At 41.0% G+C, this 21,466-nt stretch overlaps 1 protein-coding gene across 1 annotated transcript in view; it reads left to right on the top strand.

Annotated features, from left to right (window-relative positions):
• The window catches only part of SLC35F1 (solute carrier family 35 member F1), a 255,510-nt gene extending 238,355 nt beyond the window's left edge, over positions 1-17,155 (top strand). The window contains exon 8 of the mRNA XM_050894071.1: positions 13,010-17,155. Within this exon, the coding sequence (XP_050750028.1) occupies positions 13,010-13,234 (225 nt within the window). The 3' untranslated portion in view covers positions 13,235-17,155. The remainder of the gene's footprint in view (positions 1-13,009) is intronic.
• Positions 17,156-21,466: the final 4,311 nt, after the last annotated feature.

Raw genomic sequence — 21,466 nt, 5'->3', positions numbered from 1 at the left:
GACAGTATATCTGCCTGCGTAATCTACTTAAATTGATGGTCAGACTTGCTTGCAATGAACCACTTAAGTGCTCTGACCTACAAGGCACTGGGAAAGTGGTTTACTTACCTTACAGTGAGAAGTTGTTATTTTTCAAACAAAATCATGAACAAAGGTTTTAAGTCCTAGCATAGAACCTATTAATTTCCTCCAATTTTTTGTACAAAATGAAGAGGAACCATAGGATTGTAAGTTTCCACCATTGACATTTCTCTGTACAAACGATGTTATGCCGAGGGTCGGTATTCCTTTCAGTTATTATAAAATACTGTTTCTTAAGTGTCTTGAACAAAGAATTGTCTTCGGAGAATGAGTTGAACATGGATAAATAAACAGGAATATACTTTGACTACTTGAAGAAGGTAATTCACATCACTGTCATGGGACCTGAATTTTCAACACCTTGCAGAATGCTGAGTCCAGCTTCGTCAAGTCTTCACTGCTTTCTGAGCAGGGGTAGATAAGGGGGAGCAGTGTTTATGGAACTAGTGAGAAATGGTTAGGGAATTGGGGGTGGGGGGTGTAATTCAGGATGCTGTTTCATTTTGTATGTAATTTGAAGCCACTGCTGTCTGCAGTCCGAAGAGGCGATTCCACTAGTCTCTTCTGTCCCCACCTCTGCCCCCAGGCTCAACAACGCTCCAGACACACGAGCACTATAGCAGCCAAAGGGAGGCAACAGCATTGTACTGGTGGAACATGCAACGGTATCCTTACGTTTAGCATAAGGCCTCCATCCATCAATCATTTTCATTTGGAGTTAATAATTGGATATTATTAACTTAAAGAAAGGCAAAAAGCCAAGTATTGTAACAATGGGCTTTGAGCACTTGGAGACAAATAACAGTCATCTCACATTACCTTGTTTGAACTAGTTTTGTGTTTCAATATAAGGAAAAAGTTGTTCAGAGATCTCTTAAATATACTACAGATACATTATGAAGTTTAATTCTTACACTCTGAAGGAAATAAATAGTGTTTTGGAAGAAGTAGTGGAGAATCATGTGGAAGGTAAAGGTGAAGTGCTTATAATTCCTATCCAATAAGAAAGTGTCGACATATTAGCGTAAATCTTCCTGTTATTGGAAATAATTAACTCTTGAATGATAAATTTTCAACAAAACCGTACGGGTTTTAAAGGTGCTGGTGACCATGGACTGAAAAAGGAAATTAGGGGGAGTGGAGCAATACAAATGCATAACAACAGAGAACAAGAAAATGGTTTGAATGAACTGCAGAAAGCAAAAAATATTGTAACAAATACTGCCTTTTTCGTTATTACAAGAAAAAGTACAGACAGAAAAACATAACAAAGACATCCTATTTAAAGAGCTGGATCTTACCGACAACATACTTTTTCTAAATGATACTCAATGAATATGAAAACAAAGACCAAGAGGCTTACTTTCATAATTATTTGTGGAAAAAAAATTTTAAATGAAAACCTCAGCATTTCCCAAGTCAAGCATACTTTTGAAGACAAGGCAGTACAATGAATGTGTCGAGTTACATACCTCAGCAATAATTTGCAACCCAGAAGAGACAGCCAAAAAAAAAGTCATGAATTAGCAAAGCAGCAGCTGCATTCAAAAGTTTAAATAAAGTTCAGTTACTGAAAATCTACAAAGATTTTCAAATTATGATTCTTCAAATTGAATGCTATTTCCACCTTAGCATATGGAAACAAAGGCTAGAAGTTCCCCAGAGATGTAGACAGAATCACCTTTGAAAGCAAATAGTAAGGGTTAAATGCAATAGCTGCATTATAAATTTGGAGATTTCTTACGGAATTGAGTAAGTCCTTGTTTACAGAAGTGACCAGAAAAGAAGGTAGAATATTTAGGAAGTGTGTTAACAATTATGCCTGGCCATCCACATGGTCAATGAGCTGCCGGGAAGAAACATATGTAAAATTGGAAATGAATTAATTTATCTGTTTTGATTAACTAACTGGATTAAAGTGCTTACTCCAGTTGTGCCTCCTACCAGCCAAATCAATGAATGCTACAGACATACAGGGTTAAAGCATCCAAATTACAAATTACTTTCTATTCCTATCAAAATGAAGGAACGGGTCAACAGGCAGACAAAACATCAGTCAGAAGACGTCACATCTACATGTTTTCAATCTAAGCAGTACGGTATTTTAATAACTGCTAGAAAGTCCTCAAAAGCATCTGCTTTTTGTCTAAACTCCACCTTCCCACTAAACTGGAAGCTTTCAAACCCATGATATGGGATAGAAGCTTGTCATCAGCACTGCTGCTAAGCAACTTAATTAACTGGAGTAAACTTCTGGAGTTATTCCCACCACCTGCATGTGTTAAGTTTAGCGAGCAAGAGTATCTGCTCTTTCAGGTGTTTAAAAGGCTCAAATCGGTCTGAAGGAGATTTGAAATAGCTTTGACTTAAAGTAATCTGGATTTTGTATCTTAAGGACAAGAGCAGAACTTGTAGGGGAGACCTCTAGATGCAACTGGACAAACCATCCTTTTAAAAAACTTGTTAGAAATAAATAGAGAGAAAACAAAGAATAATCACAAAAGAAAACTGATACTGTGCAGGTGAAAAAGAAGAGAAGTCTAATTGCTGTAAAAGATAAACCAAGCTTGGCAATGAAGAAGAAAGTGAAACAAACAGCAAAAAGTTCTTCTTGTATATGAAGAGAAGAAATAGTTTCACTATGCAAAGACAACAGAGGCCAAAATTAAACAACCTTTAGTTTGGCACCTAAATGAAATCAGGACCTTCTGTCACATTCAGTAAGGACGAGTTAAATATGAAGACAATGCACAATAATTAATAGAAATGGAAATTGCTATGTCAGAATTAGAAACAGAACACAATAATCTGAGTACTTTCAAGCTTGGGTACATAGACTATTGGAAGAATTGTATATGAAGTAGACCATAAACTAAAATCAGAAGTAGACACCAGGGAGGAATAATTAGGGACATGGAGATAAATGGAAAATTCTATAAAATGCAACCTGGTTCACAAAAGGTAAATCATCCAATCTAAATCTGATGTCTGTCTGATAATTTAACAGATTTTTGTAGACAAAAGTCAAATGGTAGATCTAATCTGTAAGGCTTTTGTATGATGCAGCGTAGGAAATTATCAGTTAAGCTAAGGAACAGGATTAGCACTGTAAAGACTGGAAGCTAGGTAAGAAACTGACTAATGAGGATAAAGGACAAGGCAACGTGCTGAGAGAGAAACAGCTTGCTAGAAGCAGCTCACTGATGGAGGTCCCAAAGAGTTGGTCTGAAGACCAGTATTGTGTACTGACTGTAGTAATAGCTTTGGCACCCTCAGTAGGAAGAAGGATTAAAATAATCAGGCAACAAGAACAGGATGACATCGAGAAATGCTGTGAAGCACAAAATGCGAGGTAATGTCTGTGGCAACAGATGGGAGGAATGTGAGCACAGTTGTGACAAAGCTGTTTCCAAATGGGTCAGTCTAGGTATTTCTCGTACTGATGGAGAAGTGCTAATGCCATAGGACAGGACAACTTACCGTCTCAGGACAGCACTTTGCTAGCTGTAGCTACAGAGTTTTTTGGTCAGCTCAAGAGGGCCAAACAGAGCTTCTTCCCTTATCTGCTCCAAAGCCTTGACAGAGTAAGCGTGTGTCCACTAACAATGTACTGAATGTGCAAATCCTAAAAAATCTTTGTTGTATGTAGCATAGCTTTGATTTCTGATGGACTGGGAGGGACTATGGTACCTCAACATATATAAATTAATCTATAAATTCGCAGGGAGGAAAGGAGAATTATTTGAGCTAAAGACATAAGAACATATGAGTGGAAACAGAGAATGCATAAATTTGGAATAGAAATTAGAGGAATTTTTTGGCTATCGTAGCAGGGAGGTTCCAGAACAGAAATAGATTAGGGGGGAGTAGACAAAAACCCTAATAATGCTTGCAGAAGGACAGGGCATATTTGCCAGGTGGAATATGTGGTCTGACTGTACGCAGTAATGGGGGGTTGGATTCGACGGCTTAGGACGTGCTCTCCGTTCTGATTCCCTTGTGCGCCTGTCTTGTGAGTTGACTCGGTTGAGAGCTCTTGGAGCTCCTGAAGTTTGGCCTCACATTGCCTGCAGCAAACGCGCCAGACCGTGGAGAACCCTGATGCGAAACAGCCGTATCACGCTCCCTCCAGACAGCTTACATAGTCACTCGTGGTAAGGGTAACTGCAGCTGCATATTCCTTGTTTCTCAGGGTAGGAGTGCTCCCTGTTTGTATGGCTGAGAGAAAAGAACGCCGTTCTAGGAGAGCATTACTGCAGGAATATATTGTTAGATTCAGCAGGAAAATATAAACAAAGGATCCAAGATGAATCAATTATTGTAACCTTGGTTTTGAACACACTGAACACAATTAGCCTCATATACAGTAATAGAGAATCAAGTACAGCAGACAGCTGGTACTATATTAAATACTTACACACAAAACCAGAAAGACACATGGCAAGTGACAGCTGATAGAGCAAACCAGCAATGAATATTGAAAGGTAAAAGTGGGGAGGGGAAATTGTTTTTATTTTTATAAGTGTTTCTGTTGTGCTCCTCCTTTTTGTATTAAGTACATTTAAAAGGATAACTGCTTTACCACTGTCTTGCCAAGTGATTGATATAAAATAACCAGAAATGAAGCCTCCTTATCCTACAGTAAGGATGCTAACAGGAAATTAGAGCAGTGTAATGTAAGTGTTTTAACTTCACATAAAAATCTCTTTCCTATGTAGATAAGATAAGATTAAAACAGATTGCAGGACTCGTTCTACCTTGCATTTTTTAATTAGACAGACTGCTGATACCACAGGGGTACTGAACACAGGCTCATTTTTTCTGCACATCTGATGGCAGAGGCAACAAAGGGAAACAGAAAAGAAAGCAGCATTCCCATCTCTCCTGGCACCCAGGAAAGGAAGATAAGCCGTTTCACACACACATTTTGCCCTAACAGAGACTTATTTAGAAAGGACAGCCTATTACAAAATTTTTCTAATGATACCATTTGAGAAGCATGAAATCATGCAGATTTGTGCAAAACCAGTATTTGCCTTACAGCTGCCTACATCAGTCTCAGAGATTTTTCTCCGAATGCTCTCAGTTGTCTCTGTAAATTTGTTTATTCCACCAATGAATTCCAGGAAAACTATGAAGTTTCCCAAATTTTATCAGAATTTGTGGCGACAGTTTTCCGGTAACCCCCTCCTCATTTTTCTCCCGTATAGATAACCTCAGCATCTAAGAGCTTAGAACTTTCCCACTCACCACTGTCTTACCAGTTAAACTGTGCCCACCAGCAAATACCATGCAAGGACCAAAAAAGAGGGCACTGCTATATGACAGAAGGCCTGGACCACTATGTTTTACCTACAGTAAAACATGCAAGCACTAGAACAGGATCTTTGAGAATCAACTGGAAAATACAGAAAATGTGTCATATTATTACTTCACATCACAATTTCTATGCAACATTTGCGATTCAGTATAAGCCGTAGTAACAGGCAGCATTTCATCTGAGTTAGAGCACATTGAGGATGCAAGCAGGCAGCAGGAATTGAGGAGTATGGCCTTTCTCTCACGCATGAAATGGCAGAGGCAAAACTTCCTTTGGCTTCTTTGTTTTCGCCAAATGGCAATGAGGCCGATGTCAGGTTTTCACTGTTGTTGAAGCAAGCCAGATTGCTTCTTGCTTTGGGTTCTGGCTGGCATGAGCAACAATGATGTGTTGAGACAGGCCTGCAGCTCAAGCTTCCTTCATCCAGTGAAAAACTTCTTATGTGACTGCCAACGGACAGGAAAGAAAAGAAAAAAGATGTGGAAGAACTACCTACAAATTTCACTTTGCATCCCAGCGGAGTTCAGGGGGCAGGATAGGACCTTAAATCATCAAGACTATATCCTCACAGTTTGCCTTGGAAACAGCTGGAGGTCATTAAAGTGTGACGATAACGCAATCCTGCTGGTAGTGGACAGACTCGCTGCCCAGAAGTTATCATCGTTACTGAAGCTGTCCAGCACCCCTCGGTACCCTTTGCAGCGAGAGGAACAGCCCTTCTGCTCAGGCATTCAAGCTTCTGCAGTTGGAGAGCTGAGAAGGCATGCTAAACCATATCTCAGTGGTTTGGGTCCCTTTAGGGATCCCTAGATTAAAGATCTGAGAGATCAGGCAGGACATATAAAGGTTCAGGTGGATGAGTTTTATCTGTTTGAACGCAGTCTGGAAAACTCACAGCAGCCCTTCTGGTGTTTGGTGCCATTTGGGTTTTACAAAATAATGTGTTTCACTGTTGGTGGCTGCCCCAATTTCTGTTGATGTCAAAGATGTATCATCACCTGCCTAGAGCTTAGCTCTGCAGTCAGTTTGGAAAGATGTCTACGTATTCCTAGGAAATATTCTGCCCATAACTCCCACCTGGGATCGGTGATCAGCCAAAGGTCGGGTCTTTATCTCTCACCCCTGAAGGTAGACAGCAGTAATTGAGACTGAACCAGCAGATCGTTCTCCCGATAAAGAGCAGGGCAGACCCTGAATCCCAAAGGGACATCTTCCTCACAGGCTGGGACAAAAATAGTCAGCAGTAGTTTGAGTGAGTCACAGTCCCGACCTAAGACAAATTTGGCCAGATCCTCATGGGTCTGAGCTGAGGGAGTTGCCAGAGAGCACTATGAGCTATGACTAGGATGCTGGCTCCCATTCCTATTAATAAAGTCATATGTCTGTAATATCCAGCTATGCAAGTGAAAGCACTGTGCGAATTCATAGCTCTCAGAGCCCTCACCCTCGCTGGTACTGCTGCTGGCTGGAGAATGTGTGCGTCCAACAGCACAACTTCTGTGCTTGGTCACAGTGAACTTAATTTGCTATATTGGAGGTGAAAATAGAAAACAGTGTGAAAAGGAGCTCAGACTCTCAATCAGTTCATCAAACTGAGTGGAAATGTCTGTTTGCTATATAAAAGATAATGAGAGAAATTTGGTTTTAGCTCCCTTCGCTCAGCCCGCTGAGGTACTCATGTGTGAAACTACCCAGGGGGAAAAGACATAAGTCGGTGCAGGAACCTCTGTTGGCCTTAGCTTTGATGGGCTGTGCAGCGTATGCTACAAACTGAATTACTTCAGAAAACAGAGGGGTTCATCAGACTGCACAGACCCACTGACTGGAATAAGGCAGTGGTGGGAACTGCCTGTCTGGAGAGCATGGAAAGCGTCAGCAGAAGTATGGGACTAACTGAATTCCACGTGATTCGTACATTTTTGTCCCTCTTCATCGGTGCAATTCTGAGATCACTTCTCTCTGAGGTTTAAAATTTTAATTAGTAGACCTGATTTCTTTATTAATTTTTGTCAAAATGTGGAGAATTTCTAGAAGAGGTGGGGGGAAAGGTAGTTACTCCATTTCATACTTTATCACTGAATACGTGAAACATGACAATTTTAAATTTTCAGTTAGTCCTATAACAAAAAATTCCTTTTAAAGACTTAAAAAGCACAGTTGGGTTGCCATAGGCTAGGAGCTGGGCTTCATATTACCTACCAAGAGATTCAGTCTACAGCTGCTGTTGTGAAATACAAGTGGAACTGGAGCGCCACAGCTCCAATAGTCTGCTCCTGCAGACTATTTCCAGTTCAATGGACCGAGTAAAAGAGAATTTGCATTTTCATAACCATTGTAATAATGGTCATGATCATTATCATGATAGCTGAGTGAAAAACCAAAATTAGCAAATCATTGAGTTTCTTTGTCTGTGTGGGCTTTTCTGCAGACTCACATCTGTCTCGTTTTGTCACTATGGATATTGTTTTGCCCTAGTGTCAGTGGTAACGTGGATGTGGACATCTGTGACAGTCAGAACTACTTGTCTGCAAATTCCCTCTGCAGCAGTCAGTCAGTGAGTGCAGTTTCCTAGCTGTGATACAGTGATTCTTCTATGCCCTTTCTTCCTGCTTTCCTTTCTAAAGTCATGATCTGTGTACTGAAGAATGACTCGCTCTCTCCAGACCCAGGCAGGAATTTACTACCTTCTGAGCAGTTTTTCTCTTTTTTTCTTCTACTGTTACTGTCTTATCACTATTCAAGATGATGAAATCAGATGCACTCTTTGCTCCCCATCAAGAAGTTTCTTTTGCACCTGCCTTTTCAAGTGGATTACTTTAAAGCATAAGAATCTGAAGTGGAAACAGTAGAAGTGTTTTAGCCATAATGGTTTAAGGATATATGAAAGACAAGTTTTGCGTGGAGAGATAATAAGAAGTAGAGGATAAGAACTAGTGGCGAGTAAATTTTGAAAGGTTTAATAGTCCATTCTGGATTTTTAAAAATCTTAAGTTTTCAGATGCCTTTATGTTCATCATCTTTATTTTAGAAATCTTGTGATGCTTGACTTACTCCCAAAATGCGTAGTTTTGATTCACGTGGAACAAAAATACTGTATATAAACTAAATTTCAAATGAGTTTTGTAAACTTCATCCACAATCATATGTAATACTGTTGTAAGGTATTTTATTTAAAAAAAAACAACAACAAAACACTGCAGATATGTTTGGGTTCTCTTCTTTTTTAATGTAAAAGACTTTGTGTGTGGATAACAGAAAGTCAGACTGATTTCACCATATATTTTCTGTGGTCAGCTAGACCTTACTGCTGCAGTGGTTTTCTGGCAGGGTTCTGCAGTAGCACATATCGGAGCGAGGAGCGAGACCCCCGCTCCTGCAGCTAAGCCATTAGATGCCATTAGCTCTTCTGCTAAGCCTGGCTGGGCAAATGCATTCAAGTACTGGGTCCCTAAGGAACGTCTCTCAGATAAATACCAGAAATATCCACTCACCCAGAATCAGTGCAGTTTTTGATAGACTGAGCAAATCTTGTTACACATGTTATCTTGTTACATTTGTCTAGGTTTTGCTTTGTATGTTTTATCTTCAAATTGACAGGCACCTAAAATGTGCTTTTTATACGCTGAAAATTAATGGTAGTTTAGTGTAAGCTATTTTCACCACAGGTACTAAATAATGACTAGAGAAGACATGTTTTTTACATTTTCCTTATTTTTTAATGTTTGTAAATATCATTGTGTGTTCCATATTGGATACTTTCGGTTGGGAAAGCTTTTATAGACACCTAGATGTTAGAGCGGAGCAGCCGTGGTGAGATCTGTAGGACTGATGTAACTATTTGATTTGACCACTCAGTAAGTTTTGGCAGATGCCTTTCATGTCAGTGATGAAATCAGAAATGTTATTGTAACTAAGACACTTTTAGTTTTTCTCTGCAAAGGAGGTCTCTGCCTTCTCCTCAGAGGATGATATCCCTATTTCCCTTTTTTATTGTGTAAACCCATCTTTATTCAGTAACCAAGTGTTTCTGTCTCTTTTAAATGCGTAAGAAACTGAGAGTCATCTAAAATCATTTTGATTCACAAAAGAAATTCATAGGCTGAAAATCAATCCCAGGACTCGAGAGTGTTAGATCATTGATTTAATCACAAAGTGCTCTGGTCTCTCAATAAACTACATGATAAGCAAGCTTATATACATATGTACCTATATGTGTAGATACAAAATCTGTAGTAAAATTATTTAATTATATAGAAACATGAGTTATTTTTTTGGTTGCTTACTCAAGGATGTGTGACACCCGTTAGCTAATCTGAGCTAAACAATTTCTGACCGTCTTACTCTTTGAACAGCTTACAGTTATCCTGTTTAGCATGGAGGGAAGTGGGATTTGGAGAGACGTACAAATCTGGATATTTTTAAAATAGTTTTTCTTAGAGGAAATATATTTCTGTAGAAAGTGAGAGTTAAGTCAGAAAAATGAAGCACAATATCATTCTCAAGTAGCTTCTTAGCCAAAGAGGGGAATTACACACTTCCTGAGAGCCTGCAGTTTGGTACTGCAGTTTGGTAGAGGGTAGCAATGAAAAATGATCTTCTCTCACTTCATTTCTTACGAATAGCTCTTTCTGCTGGTTTTGAATGTGTCTCTTTTGCTGTCTATTAGTAGTGAATCTCAGCAGATGAGGTTTGCAGGTTGAGATAAAAAAACCTCCAAAACCTGCATGTAGACATAACTGTAGAGTGCGCCTGGAAATACCTATCTTCAATAAAATACAAAGATTTCAGCTAGAGTCTGAGGAACACAGTACAGTGAACAACAAATTTTGTATTTGATGAACTAAGTCTGCATCCTCCCATCACACTGCTGGATTCACTGCCGTTTTAATAGGAGGAAAATACCCATTGATTTCAAGGGGCTTTGGGTCAATCTGACAGAGTATTGACAAAAGCCAGAGATTTCTCATGTACCTACAATATATATTCCTATATTAACCTTACTAACAACCCTTCTACTTCAGTGCTGCAGAGAGCTGCTGCAGAAGACAATTCAGCCTGAACCTTAACTTGTTTCTAAGGAAAGTAAAGATGGAATTGTGATAGGGCTGTCAGGATCCAGGTCTCTTTGCACTAGCTGTGCATAGATACCAAAGACAAATGATTCATAGGCCTGTCTTTAGATTTCCCCCAGCTTCATCCAAACCCTTTCTCCCAGGCTGGAGAGCTGCCACCTGGGGGACACACTGCCATGGAGAGAATATTATCGAGCGAAAGAGCCCACTGGCAGGAAGCCCCTGGAGAGGAATGAGAGGTAGGGCCAGGAGGAGGGGGATATGGTAGAGCTGGAGCCACAAACTAAAACGAAAGTGAATTGGTTTTGGCTGGGCAGCTCCTAGAGCAAGAAAAAGGGCACATTTAGCTGCTGGAAGCCCCACAGATTCCTCACAGCAGGACACAAGGCAATCACAAATCTGGCTGGCACTCTGGTTATACGGTGGAGCAAGCCAGCTGGCTGTCTAGGGTGAGAAATTCAGGCATAAGGTGGGAAGGAGGGATAGTGGGAAACTAGGGAACTAGTTCCTGGCTTGGGAAACTAGCTGCATTTGGCTCCTGAGTTTTGTTTCAGCTTAGTCAAGTCCACTGCTGCCAAGTGGTACCCAAGTTCACATGCAGAGAGGAAGTGGGGGGGAAAGTGCTGAGAGCAAAATTGAACTGAAAATGGGGAAAAAAAATCAATTGGAAAATGCTTTGAAATGATTGACTTGGGTTTGATTGCCACATGGGGGAGATCTAAGCCTAAACAGTCCTTTCAGAGCTGTGTCACTTGGGAGGAATCCTTCAGCAGATGCAGGGTGAGGCTCGACACTGTCTTTGTGGCTGGTGGGACAGCTGGATGATTACATCAAATCATACTGCCAGATGACACGTGAAGACCTGGTGACATTCCTGGAGAAAAGCAATTAACAGCTGATGAAAAGCAGAACTCTTCCTACCCTGTAATCCTTCTGACACACTTTAAACTTTCCCCATTATGGTCCTTTCCCTCTAAGATGTGCACACTAGCTGTGGGAAACAAAAACACATACAGATATATCACCATGGGTCATATGTCCAGAGCTTTCAAAGATACTGCAGATTCTGTAAAAAAGCTAAATGCTTCCTCAGGCGGGAAGTTGGATGCAGGTTTTGTAGGTTTATTAAAAGGCAACAAATTAACATCGCTACAAAGTTAGCTTAAGTAAAATTTGCTTTCTCCACAATGATTATATCTTTAACTGTAAAAAGCAGAATTGCTAAAAAGCTTCCAAGATAATATAGTCCAGTCTACCCATTTTGTGCCATGCTAAAGTGATCCAGAGGAAACAGATTGGGCATCCATCAAAGCATGGTCAGTTAGGATAAAAAACAGACTTGCAGGCACGTTTATGGAAAATAGTGAAGTGCCTCATGAAGCAGCTAATAACAAGTTGCAGCTAGTTGTTGGTGTTCAAGTGCGGATCCCTGACAGTTGCAGAACACAGGCACTTTTTAAAGTCCCACTGAATACAAATCAGTTCTATATCCCCACCAACAAGTTGGCTATGCAATTTGTCCTTCATGGCTTCTCACACACAGCATGCAAGAAGAAATAACTTGTAGTCTAGGATCGGGAGACAAGTCACATGGGCTTAAAGCCGTTTTTGTGTCCCACATAGGAGGAACCCAGTATCTAAAGCTAATATCCAACGATCTGTGCTTTTGAAACCCTGCCTTTGCCTTTACCTTTATCTGCAAGGACTAACGTATTGCCAAAAAGGTTATTTGTGTTGTATTTTTAGGCCGGGCACACTGAGTCTGGCTATGTCAGAAAATTCAGGCTGACCTCTGATCTAGTGGAGCTGTGTGCCAAAATATGTGTACTTGAGCTTTCAGTTAACTGCCCTCCATAAGTACTTTCAAACCTCTTGAGGTCAACCCAGAGCATGTTTCACAGCTGAAGTTCATCCTGTCCAAAGTCACATTAAATCTTCTACCATCTGCTTTCTGTTTACAGGCAAGAGAAGCTGCAGGTGGGCTTTTGAAGTGCCTTTATTAAAATATATGTATTTTTTAAAGTATATATGTTTTAAATGCTTATTTACATGTTCATTTAATGATATTTTTATATTACCAACAGCATGTTATACTTCGCAGACGTGTGGCTTAGCTGTAATTAACTTCAGATTTGTCCACTACCTGTCAGACAACTGTAGATGATAGTACCCCACGCCAGAGCTAGAGAAACTTGGACTCAGAGAAGTAGTTGGCTTGCCTAAAAGCACGACAAAATCAGCTTTGGATCTGTGGCCAGAACCCAGCTTTCCCAAGTCCCACCTGATCAATACTTAACATGCCTGGGCCATGGGAAGGCACTGGTTAGCTGTTGGTTATGGAAGACAGGGGAGTTGATGGGAGCAAATCAACTTTCAAAGAGACACTCCCATAAAAAGTCAACATCCCAGTGATAGGAGGTTTGTTCTGTGCGGTGCGTGCCAAAACAAGGATCTGTGCCTACCCCTGTCTATGGGCCTGCATGAGCTCAGGATAACCGATGCTGTGTCTAATGACTCTACTCTTATTTCTGCTTAGTTTTCAGGACTTTACTTGTTGTCATTCTTCACTATCCTTGTTGGGCTGGTGCTCTACTCCTCCACGTCCACCTATGTAGCCCAGGATCCTCGCGTGTACAAGCAGTTTCGAAACCCTTCAGGACCTGTTGTAGACCTGCCAGCCACTGGCCAGCTGGAGCCTTCGGTAACATACACCAGCCTGGGGCAGGAGACAGAAGAGGAGCCTCACGTTAGAGTCGCTTAAACCCAGGGCTGTTGATCACCTACTGATGATTCAGTGGAGCTCGTATATCCATTATCTCTGTATTGTACATAGAGAAAGGTATTTACCAGGTGCAGTTACACCGGTGAGCTGGAAGGTAGCAAATAAGGAAAGCTCATAAAAATACAAATTAATTGTTCCAGGGTGTTCATTGCAAGGAGATGCCGGTCCCTTGTTTACGATACGAGCAGCATGTTTGCAATACAAACTGCTGTCCATGAATCAGTTAATGTCTAACTACCTGTGAAAGATATTCAATATATACACTGAAATTACAAAAAAAATTCATAGACGGGTGTTTTTGCACCCACTGAGTGATATTATGCCTAAGCCACACCAGTTGTGGAAAAGCCACCTTTTTACAGCAAATACACTTGTGCAGTCACTGTTAATTTCTCTCTAAGATTTGTTTGTTTGCACAAAATAGATGGGTTACTCATGGTAGCAACACCCTGACACATTTTTGCTAGCACCTTGGATTTTGTGAGGGAAAGACAATTAATTCATCTGTGCTATCCATCTAGTTGCCCTTTCTAGGTAATCTGTTCCATGAATCCAGAGAAGGGACAACTTACAATATCCGTCTCTATTCTAGGAATAGGTATAAGGCAAGCATTTTAGCCTTTCTATATTTGCAGAAGTGAAGTACTCAAGCATTGACCTCTCTATGATCCATGGCAGATTTCCTAGCGGCTGAGGTTCTGCATCAGGTGACAGGGAGTTCGTTCCTCTGTAGTCGTGACTTAACACAGATTTCTTACTTTTTAAATTTTAACCTGTAAAAAGAAAAATGCATTTTCTAGTTTCCTATGTATTGTACCTCTCCATGGTAAGATGACATATCATGTGGATCCGGGCACTTATTTTAGATACTCAGTGCGTCGAGGGCGCCTTCTGCTGTTCCAGTTTGCTTAGTCTGCTGTGGTTCATTATTCTAACAATAGCTATTTAGAAATGTGTCAGTTTTTCCCCCAAACCCACAAATTGTAAAAATCAGGAAGATTAAGTGAGGAATTCATGAGCAGAAAGACTGGACCATCTGCTGGTGTTGCTGCAGTAGCGCAAAGGCATTCATACCGGCAGGGTACAGCCAATTATTTTTCATTAACTACAAAACTAGCAGAACAATTCAGCAGTTTTCCTACATTCCTGGGGACATGTGAAAATAGTAAGGGTGTGCTCCACAACTGTAATTCTGCTCCAGGAGCCTTATCAGAATGGGGGAAATCCTAGTCACCACCATGAAAAATCCATCTCTGCCTGTATGTTTGCTCTTCTGAGAGCCCAATAAAAGGAAATCATTATTTCAACATCCATCATCTATTTTTAATTTAAAATTAAGGAAGGAGAGATGATCTTATGTCTAACAGATAGGAGAGGGATCCAGGAGAGCTTGGTTTTTTTCACAGATCTGCCACATCTCTGCGTGATCCTTGGGCATGACTTACCTTCTGTGTGGCTGAGTTTCCCAATCTGTATATATGGGAATAATGATATTTTACCTACCTCACAGGGGTGCTATGGGACCAAGTTATTTTAAAATGCTTCAGGATCTTCAGAAGGAAGGAGTTTAAGAAGTGCACAATAGTGCTGTAAAAGTATGTATACATTCATTGTATTTGAAAATGGAGTTTACAGCAGGGTTGATGAATATTTTGCTTGTGGGCATAGAAGATGAATTTTGTTTGAATGTTATTCTGCTGAAGAAGTCTGTCTCAAGCGAAAATGTAGGGCTTCATGTTTGAAAAATACAACTTACCTATTTCTATTTAGAAAAGAAAAAAAAAAATCAATCTGTACTCTGGAGATTAGAAAGGCCACACAGTTCAACCAAGCAGGATGAATTTCTGCTGAGGTAACATTCATCTTTTATAGTCCTGTTCTGCTTTAATATAGAAGGGACTTCCCTGAAGCAAACTGGGAGAAGTATGTATGCATAATATATATGAAGTGGCAAATGGCAAAATGCTATTGAACAGCAGAAGTATGTTGTACCTTATTCTTGCCGTGGAGGAGGAGAAGAGGCGATTTCTGTCCCACCATGTTTAGGCTGTCTGCCACGATCCTGCTGCAGCTGAGGGAAGGGACTGCAGTATTGCCAAACCATGCCAAAAACCAGCCCAAAAGCTTTGGTTAAGATGGCTTGGTTTTAAACTCGTAACAAATGTATGATTTTTTTCCCTGCCTCCTGTTTGTTTAATCTGTTTAGCATTCATGTTTCCAAGCTTTTTTTCTTAAACTATTGAGGATTTTAAAAAAAAAAAAAAAATTCCCATAGAGAAGCAGAGTCCGTATTCTGGGGATATTAAGGAAAGTCTAAATCCTACAGGATTCAAAGAAAACAAAATTAAAAACCACACAAGAAAGATTACCTGATACTTCAGGGTAAGGTCTGTGGGGTGGAAGTCCAGGTGGGAAGCACATGGTTGGGTGAAGCCCTCATGCACAGGGGCCAGCAAGCATCCTTGGGTCAAGCCCTGGGAGAGCTTCAACTTGAGGTGGGTTTCGTACATTCGCCAGGAGCAGGGGCTCTGGTTACAACCACCACGGCTCCTTCAGGTACCCAGAGGCACACTGGCGGGCGCCTGTCATCTCAGTCTTTTTTGCTACCTTTTATACCAATTAAATACCTTTCTCTGAACGTTAGTCCCCGTGTTGGTCTGAGAACCTTGAGGATTGCGTGTGTGTGTGTTTGTTTGTTTCATGTTTACAATTCCTTCCTTTTGCATAATTGTTTTGGTTAATTTCATTGTTAGTATTTATTTTTAAGCCAAATGTTTGTAGTCCTGCCGCCTCCCCCTCCTCATTTTTCTGACACTAACTTGTAGATGTTTGTTAGAGTCTTCTCAGAAACAGCTGGGCAGGAGGCATCTCCGGGCCAGGTCACTGGGCTGGGAGTTTCTACTTACAAGGGTTGGCGATCCACAAGTGGCTGAGAGGTGCCATCTGAAGCAATTTTTACAGGCTATTTTAAAAGGCTCTGTTGTACGGAAGTAAGTTATGAATGTTTCGGTGTGCAGTCTGCACCCAGCCACCATCCCCTGTGTTACTTGCACAGGAGGAGTTTGATGTGCAAAGTGGGGCTGCTTCACTGTCTGTGTCTCCCGTTAAACGAGGTGGATACTTGGATTAGCACCAGTGTGCTAGTGCTGGATGGACCTCGAAGGAAAACAGTAGTATAGCTTTACAAGTAACTGTGTTGACTGAAAAACTGAGGTCTAGTAAAGGAAAACATTACTTCTACCTGCTTGTTTTCTGCAGTTCGAGACCTCGGTACGCACCAGCAAAGGTTCAGCTATCTAACCGGCAGCTACTCTCCGTGTTGCGTAGGACGTCTCTAGCTCTGTATAGCTCCTTGCCTGAACAAACAAACTCTGTTATACTGCTGGCCCTGAGCAGCCCTTAGCAAGACTGATGTAATTTTCTGCTACTGGATGAAAACCTTCACTGGGAGACAGACCTTGTCTTTGTTCCAGCTATAAAGTTTCAAAACACACAACGATAGACCAAGCAATTGAAAATTTTGCACCACTGTGTCATAAGAAGAAGTTTCAATGTATAGTGTAGAGATTGCTAACTTGTGCTATTAACATTTTGACAAGCGTGTAGTATTGTTTTCTTTCCTTTTTTTTAAAACCATTTAGTATTCTTGAGCTAGCTAGAATTATAAATTTTACCCCATGGGTAGGATTTTATTGTTAAATGCCATAATAAAGCACACTAATCTTGACACCGCAGATGGAAATACGAACCAAAACCAAAACCAAGCAAACAAAATCCCAACCCCAAATCCTGCATTGAAAAGCTGAACAAACCTTTCTCCATTTTGATATTTGCATGCACCTATATGGACTGGCTGTGGCAATGTAATGCCTGTATAATGTTTTCAAATAAAAAAAATAAATGCTTTATGAAAGCAGGGTTATTAGTTTCCTTGCCTGTTTCCTTTCTGCTTTCTTAGCATAAAACGATTTTTCTGAAGTGTAAATCTTGACTGCAGGGCATAATTTTTCGCTGTGCTGAGGACTTCTTCCCCTTGTGAGGTGGTTAACCTACAACTCCTTCCAAGGTGTCTAAGCATAGGTGCCATTAGGCACCCTCGGGTATCTTGCCTGGCCCCCAGGTGCTGCCCCAGAAGGATAAGGGGTCTCCTGTGCACCTTCTGTCTTAACCTGCCATTCCCCTGTGGCTAGCTCAGGTATCTTGATATTCGTTGCCCTCATTTGGACACAAAAGCACTCCGCCACTGGCTTCCAGAAATGATTAATCAATCTAGAATTAATCTGGGGCAACGCACGTGTATGATGTTGAAGGGCTTATCTGGCAGAGGTTACTGAGTGTCTGCAGCTGCCTTGCCCAGCCCTCCCTCCCGGCTGCTCGGCCCTGCGCTGCAGCACTATTCCCAGCAGAGTCCTGAAACAGGACAAGAAAGGATGGAGACAAAAATTAGACATCGGGGGGAAGGGAGTGTCAGGAGGAGCAGAATTGGGCAAAGAAAGAAAGAAAGAAAACAAGACTTTGGCTCGTTTAAAGTCCACATGGGAAGAAAGGAAAGGAAGATCCTGAGTGTGTGAGAGCAAGGGATTTTGTGAACATGTATTCACCTCTGAGAGTGCCAGCATATGCATCTGTTCATCTCTTTTCGCCTGATGTCTCCGCAGGAAACTTCACATCAGTGTTTCTCACATACTTCATTGCTGAGAGTAAAAAAGGGAATGGAGACTGATGAGCTCATTTCCAGCCTCTCCCTGCACTGTAACTGCATGGAGCCCCAGACATTACAAAGCCAGCAGTGCTGCACCAATGTGCTGGTTTATGTCTGATTTTCCAGTGTGAATGTTTCCTAAGTTATCAAGAGCTCCAGAAACTGAGTTAGTGTGCATGGCTGTACCATGCTAACAGTTGATTTGTATTTTCCTCCAGATCTGCTCAAGAGTCTCTCTGGCATTACAAAAATCTCCTTTTATTGCCTGGCTAGAATTCAGCCTGGGTACTTGAGTCATATGAATAGTAATTGCTTGGAATTACTCTAAAACTAGATCATAAATAGGCATTAATGGATCTTTCTGTGCTTAAACATGTTTCAACACTGAAGAACACTCAATCAGCTTAAACCTACCAGTCTCCCTTTGTTTTTGTTTATTTAGAACTAGTTCTCAAAAATATTACAAATCCAAAGCTGAATGCTTAAGAGCAATATGCTATGGCATACAAATAAGGAAGCATTGCTTTTTACAGTTATAAAAGATGTTTTGTTAAGTCTGCTCCACAATTTAAGACAAAAAATATGCCAAACCTTTGCAAAAGGGAACACCTCTGCTTGTGCAGCCATAGACCGGTTCTTACTAACACAAATTTCTGCTATATGGAGGATGCTCATTCCATAGGGCTGGGGTCACTAATCGGTGATTAGTCGCAGACTGGCTGTGAGCCACCAACAGGAGACAAAAACCCACAAATTGACCACAAAAAGCCAGTTGTAACCCTCAGACATTGTAACTTGCATTGCAGTTGGTATTTCAGTTTCAGCAGAAGGCCCACAGGGTTTCTTCAGGCCACATCGCTGGCTGGGTGGCACGGAGCAGCCTCCACAGCCTTGGAAAACACCACGGGTACCCCGTGGACCCATGAGGTCGCTCCGCTGGGTGCAGGGAGGAACCGCTGCGCTGCCTCTCACCGGCATTTCCCTCAGCAAGGAGGAGCCCCTGCTACCACTGGTATTGTACAGCAACCAGGCGGAGGAAAAAAAACTTGGCTCAAAGTAAATCTTGAGGCTCGAAATGAAAAGTCGGCACTCTGTGCAGTCCTTTCTGTTGTAAAAGCATACATTTGCTATTATCTGGGGGCACTTTTTTTCTTATCCTAGAAGTTCCATTTTTAATTGAAAATGATGCACTGAGTTCCTCTAGTATTCATAAGGTCAGAATTTGCCCCTTTATGGATAGTCTAATGTTGCAGAATCTCTTTAAGAATACAGATATTGTCAATCCTATATACTATACTAATTTTTGTAAATTGAGACTAGGTGAAGCTGATTTTATTGGATTTATAAATTTTATTCTACTTACTTAGATTCTGATTTATAACCTTGAGCTATAGTTGACTTTTTTGTGACTCCTTATTATGTACAACGTCTTCAGGCAATTGCCTAGTGCTACCCTGATCTTAATAATGCATTATTAATTCCTTACTGCCAAATACATTATTTATACTAACTATTGCATTTTATTCCCGACATCTTGATAGCAGTGGACTCATCTAATTTTAACATAACTGCAAAGTTGTCAGTATAAAATCTTCCCCTCCTTCCCACGTGAAATACGTACATGCTTGTCAAGTGCAAAGAATTGGATTTACCATGGATAAATAAAGGTCTTTTTTTATTCAAAACCTTACCAAAGCAGAGATAGATAATGAACATGTGCTGACTTTACATGATCATTGAGCACTGAAATGCTAAGTGATTCGACTACAACACTAGAGACACTTTGCATACACAATAGTGACTCTGATAGTTGGTAGGCTTGGATTTTTACAGGTGCAGAACGCCTGCGAGCCCACAGATCAACGTTACGTGAGGTCGTGCATATTTAACTTCACACTGCCTATAGTAGCCAGCATCAGAGAAGCCTGGCTTTTTGCCAGATCCATAGCAAACTAGCAATCAGTGTTTGCATATTCTTAAAACGACTACTTGCCTAAATGAACTTCCTAAGTGAGAAGGGGGAAGGGAGTGGACTAATCACAACAACAATCTGAAGAGTCTCATTATGTGACTCCCTGTGAGCTTTGGCTTGAATTATCTAATGTAGTTCTTGGCATTAAACAGATTTGCAGATGCTAAATAGGTCACACATGTATGCAGCCATTGGAGTGGATTTCATAAGTCTTTATGTCCCCATACTTCCTCTGTGAGCCTACACTTTAATTAAAGAGAAAAGAGTACCCACAAAACAGGATGACAACTTTATTCATTTAAAACTGTTGCAGTTCAGATCTTCCATGCTTCAGCCTCCATTCAGCAGATCATTTAATAACCAAGTTGATGAGGAACATTAGCGCTGCAGGACCTGCTTTGACATTGCATCCTTGGAGCACACCGCCTCCTGTAGCAGGGCGTACTGCTACAGTGCAAGTGGGCCACGCCGGCCAGCAAAGTATTTGAAAACCCCAAAATTTTAGTCTTTGTTTTAGTCTTGAGCTTTAATACAACATACAACAAAAGGAAACAGGGTTTTAAAGTGAAACAGGTATGTATTGAAAGAAAAGAAGAGGGTAGCACCTAGCTCCCTAGTACCTGTGCTCTGTTACCCAGTTTGTCTCACAATCTTTTTTCCCAGTTCACCATCCACCAATCTCCACGTGGCCAAGACAACTACTAAGCTCATCTTCTCTGCCCTTTTGCTCTAAGTTAGTCACACTGCCTTCTGAATCCCTGACCTAAATGAATTCATTCACATCTTCAAGACCCTTAGCTGTCCTGCCTCTCCCTCCCAGTCTGCCCCCGTAGTGTGGGTCCTCTGCCTGCTCGCTGACCTCTCAGAAAAACATCTTGCTGCTTTGTTGCTTGTGTGGTCCAGCCAAATGGGCTTCTGGCCTCAACATGGGGGCAACTGGTCACAGAATATTTGAACAGGAGCTTTTTTCAGTATCTGTATGAATGTCAGATTCCAGCCCTGCTCCATTGCAACTGGACATATTAAAAAAAATTTTTTAAAAATTTAAAATGCCCCCCCCCCCCAATTCTACTATATGATATTCAGCCAATGTTACACCAATATGGTATGCAACCACAGTCGTAAGAGATTCGAAAAAACAGCGTGCTTTTGCCTGCCATTTGACTTACAGTGAAGGTGAAAACTTGCTTGTTAAAGCTGTCTCTGACTTTGAAATTAAGAGGGGTGGCTGGTGGAGGATGAGCTACAGGTATTCTTGAAGTCCTTGGCTCTAACAAGTCAGTAACAAAAGAAGTCATGTTATTTCAGGCTGTGAAGTGACATTTGGTCTGAGCGAGTGACGATAACCCACGTCATTCCTTCCTGATGGAAAAGACAAACATAAAAAGCAAAATGCCTCTCCAGCTTGTAATTACTTGAATTATTTACAGAAATGGCATTGACAATCCATTCACATACATAGAGACTGGCTACCTCTTCCCAAGTCTTCTCTCCTGCAGCTCGTGTTTTCCTCTCTAGCCTCTCTACAGCTGGTTGC

This window comes from Gymnogyps californianus, chromosome 3, assembly GCF_018139145.2.
Source record: "Gymnogyps californianus isolate 813 chromosome 3, ASM1813914v2, whole genome shotgun sequence".
Lineage (NCBI taxonomy): Eukaryota > Metazoa > Chordata > Aves > Accipitriformes > Cathartidae > Gymnogyps > Gymnogyps californianus.
Note: the sequence above shows the minus strand (reverse complement) of the source record. Positions and strands in the feature narration are given on the sequence as shown.